The 4,300-nt window shown below is 36.7% G+C and overlaps 1 protein-coding gene across 3 annotated transcripts in view; it reads right to left on the reverse strand.

Moving 5' to 3' along the window:
* Positions 1-1,321: 1,321 nt before the first annotated feature.
* Positions 1,322-4,300, reverse strand: part of LOC144958588 (uncharacterized) — an 8,189-nt gene continuing 5,210 nt past the window's right edge. For all 3 annotated transcript variants that reach the window (XM_078890666.1, XM_078890664.1, XM_078890665.1), the window contains one exon: positions 1,322-3,449. In XM_078890666.1, the coding sequence (XP_078746792.1) occupies positions 1,472-3,449 (1,978 nt within the window). In that variant the 3' untranslated portion in view covers positions 1,322-1,471. The remainder of the gene's footprint in view (positions 3,450-4,300) is intronic.

The raw sequence follows: 4,300 nt of genomic DNA on the forward strand, positions 1-4,300 counted from the left end.
TTTCGACACTATAAATCATTTTTGAGTTTAGATTCTCACCCGTTATCGATTTTAATATAGCTGTAATAAGCAAAATACTTTCCTATTGTTTTTTTTAAAGTCGTGATAAAACATTTTTATTAAGACAAAATGATCCAGAGTTTCATACAAATTTTTGCAGCTGTTCATCGTGAACAGCTAACTGAGAAAAAGAAGAAAAAGACGCGCTCCTTATTAAAAATCCGACTATTGTACTCTGAATATATATTGATCTGATATGTTACTTTATTAATTAACTCTATGAATATGGAATGGAATGGAACTATGAATTTGATGCTACTCCATTGACTATATTGAATGAACCAGTACTCTGAATGTTTTTTCTCACATGAACTTTTGCCTCTTGTGGGTCTGATGTTCATGGACGTGATTTGTTAGCAAATTCAAGATGGGGAAAATTGTGGTGTTGCGAATTACAATGGTAACTACAATAAAGCCAACAAATGTTGTGTGTTCAGATTGCCTATAAAGAGGAACCAGACCGGTAAACATGGTTAAACAAATCCATCCTCGTGATGATATTGAGCCACATCCGACAAAATTTGTTATTTGTGAAAGACATTGGTCTGCAGGTGTTCCAATGAAAATTCTACCTGGCAGACCGATCGTCCCTTATAGGGATGAAATAGTGTTCAAAAAATTAATAAATTCGAGAGATCCTAATTACAACAACTATCTAGTGCATCCTTTAGTAGTTATTTCGGTATTCATATTTTTCTTGGGATCATCCTCCGCAGATTACCTCCCTTTGTTGATATTGTACATCTCCTTTCCCCTTCATCTAATTGTTCATCCTCTTCCTCATAATCACTTTACATGTGCATTCATTAATCAAGCTTCTAAAGAAATCATCCTGAATCAATCACTATAAGGTCAGTTTTTAGAATATCTAACTACTCATCCTTTCCGTTTCTTGGCTACTCCTATTCACTGCTGATAATACCAATCATTAAATTTTGTTTTGGACCCAGAATTCACAATCACTCTCTAAAAAGGTAGATCTTGCCATATAATGCCCCTGCTGTTATTTTGGTGTAAATTTTCTATATTTTTTGTTGGCCCCCACTAGCGTTGCCTGAAGATTCCATATGATTGTCCTTTCAGTATAGTTGTCCTTGATATATATATATATATATATATATATATATATATATATATATATATATATATATATATATATATATACGCATATACACGTCGACACACACACGCAAAAGTAAATGAATTGGCCATCCACCGCACCAACGCTAGGGAAAATAAAACGCAGAGAGAGAGAATAGTATGAGTTTAAACTTATAAATCAATCTTTTATGTCAGTATAAAAAGCAGTAATGCGCAAGTAAAAAATAAAATAAATGAACAAACTAAATTTTTCTTTCAAAAGGATTCATGAATATATTGAAGTCTGTTAAAAAAAACAAACAATGTGTGTTCACATCAAAGACAGTTTAAGTGACGTCCCTTTTTTCTGAATCACGGGTTGTGTTAAATCGTTTACAATTTGAGGCAACACTTTTTTGTATAAAAAATTTGCATATTCTAAATTGTCTAGAAGAGATATTTTCCACGGATGAATGAAATGATGTTTAGTATTATACAATTCTTTATAGTCTGTTCTATTGCTTTTCAACAAGTAATTGCCGTTTAAATGAAAAACATTTTTGGTGAAGTCAAGACCGTATATCAATGTAGGAACGGCTATAGCCGAGATAAGATTATTTCTAGAAAAAGTCTCCGCCAACATGCACCATCGTTGTCTGTGTATAGTTGGGACGTAGAAAATGTTAGCATGAGAATAAAACACCCCGTTCTTAAAATCTGAATTATGCTGTAGAGTTTTCTTAAATGACGTCACTATATCTACTTCTCTCGTATCCTCCTGTCTGTTCTCAATCTGAACAAAGGAGGACATACTCTTTTCCAGTGCTTTCTGTCCAATGATGCCACCGTTGAATTGCCACTGATTGTCATTTGAGCTTTGATTTCCCAAATTATCAGTAAAATATACATTTTTCTGCCACCAGAACTGCTCACGTGGCAAGTGACGAAAATTCCATGTATTCAATAATACATCGTCAGTTATCTCCAAATAGCCACTAACGTCATAATTCAATAACATTGCTCGTGTGACGCAATCGTAAGCTTTATGTCGGTTTGTTGGGGCCACTTCGATGAAAGAGACAGGCGTATCAAAATCTCTTTGGAATTCGCGAAATATTTTCTGGAAAGGTCCACAGTATATGATGGTCGAAAAATGTTTTGCATACAAATCCTGCAAATAAGGAATGTTGTCGAAAAAAGTGGAATTAAATAAAACGATTACAAGAGCGATGTCTCTAAGCCTAAAGAGCTTTGTTACGTTATACGCGGAGAATGAATTTAGTTTTGAAGTTAATTGCCGGATACTTTTAAACTTATTTTGAATGTTGGGAAACAAATGAAATGTTTTCATTTGTGCCTTTGAAGGAGACACAAAAGCAGGGGAATGAATGACACAAAATGGTAGCATATATTTGTAGTAGGAAGTAGAAAGCTTTGATTTTCCGATACGTTGAGGCTCTGAATAGGCTGCGTAAGTCTCCAAGCTTTGAATCCAGAGATACAGAAGGCCCACGTCACCAGGATCTAAAAAGCCATTCACTTTCATTTCTTTGGCAAGGATTTTGGCACAGTTGAAAAATGATTTTTTTCGACCACATCTCCACTGTTTGATAAATTCAAAGATTTGCAGGGATTTCTCATCAGGATCTATTTTTTTCATAACCTTTCCTCGTCGACCCGGTGGACATGACAAAGGGGTCAAGGCCATTTCTCCGTTGATCTCTTGCAACATTCGTTGAGCCCAAAACCCCCATGCGTTTACCTTGTCGTTAGACTTGAATATTGAAATGAATAAGGCCCACATACCCTGTCTATTAAAATACCCATCGGAAATATTTTCCACAACGAACTTTGGAATCGATGTGAACACTGGTGGAGATTGAAAATCGATCTCAGTCGTAGTTTGACCTTTGCCATCACTGCTGAGGGATATCACAGACCTGCATCTTATTCCAATCGTCCACAAAGGCGTCATGCGCTTACGCACTTTATATTGGCATGGACTACTCGATTCATTCCAGGGTCGATGATGGTAGTGATAATAGTCAAAGACGAGCTTATCCCCAACGTATTCAAGACCAACAACGCCGCCGACATTGTTATCATGTATTAACCTTGACATTGATTTGGTGGTGGAGGTAGGGTCAGAGGTTAACAGAATGGCTTGTGTACCGCTCTTTATTATGATCAGAAAAGTGGCCAATTTCCTATGTATGTCATTCCTTTGACTCTCGGAGCTAGTAAAGTGCCATCTCTCCCAAATGGGGTTGAAATCGTTCGGATCCTCCATACGACACCCATCATCACAGCTGGAACAAGAAAGTAGGAGAAGTGGAAAATGATTTAAATAAAGAATTAAATGACATCTCTCTCTCTCTCTCTCTCTCTCTCTCTCTCTCTCTCTCTCTCTCTCTCTCTCTCTCTCTCGATTCACAATTCGTTAATTGCAGGCTCTACGAAACAACGTTTCCATTTTATTCTGTACTAGTCGACTGTTTTGTACTAGCACGCTTACTCTTACAATATCCGTCACCCGAGTCAAGTGGGGATTTATGTATAAGGTATAAAGGGCACAATGCTAGGCCCAGAAATTGGCTATCATTGTCACCCATCCCGTAACTTCACTATAATTAACATCGCTCGACCTTTTTTTTTAAGCAGATATTACTAAAGAGTATCTTGATCATTTTCTGAAGCTGTTTTTAGTGTATATAGAATAAAAGATTCTCCTCCAACTAGCAGTAAATTTTCCTCACTGACAAAACACTTTTTTAAAATGGTCAAAAAACGTTTAGTTCCTCCTCTTCCTCGTCGGCTTGTGGCAGCACCCAGCGATGGAGGATCATTCCACACTTAACATCGATAGTATAGTGAATGTAACGAAAACAGAACACAAACTGCTAGTCTAATCTCATAAAAACAAAAGTATCAATAACGTAATTTAAATGATGTGATGTTTTCCATTTCTGATGGACCAGGTGGCAGGCTATTTCAAAATCTGCTTGCCGACGCAAAGATGAAATAAGGATGTGCATTTGTTCTAGCTAGTGGAATTGGCATTTTATTGGTATTGACCTCGTCTTGTTGGTGTTGCTGGTCTAGGTGATTTTGCTACTTTTCACTCCATTAACCATTATCCCTCACATGTTTGCAGTTGGAC

Source organism: Berghia stephanieae, chromosome 13 (assembly GCF_034508935.2).
Source record: "Berghia stephanieae isolate SIO BIC M18660-M18661 chromosome 13, UCSD_Bste_1.3, whole genome shotgun sequence".
In the NCBI taxonomy this organism is placed as follows: Eukaryota; Metazoa; Mollusca; class Gastropoda; order Nudibranchia; family Aeolidiidae; genus Berghia; species Berghia stephanieae.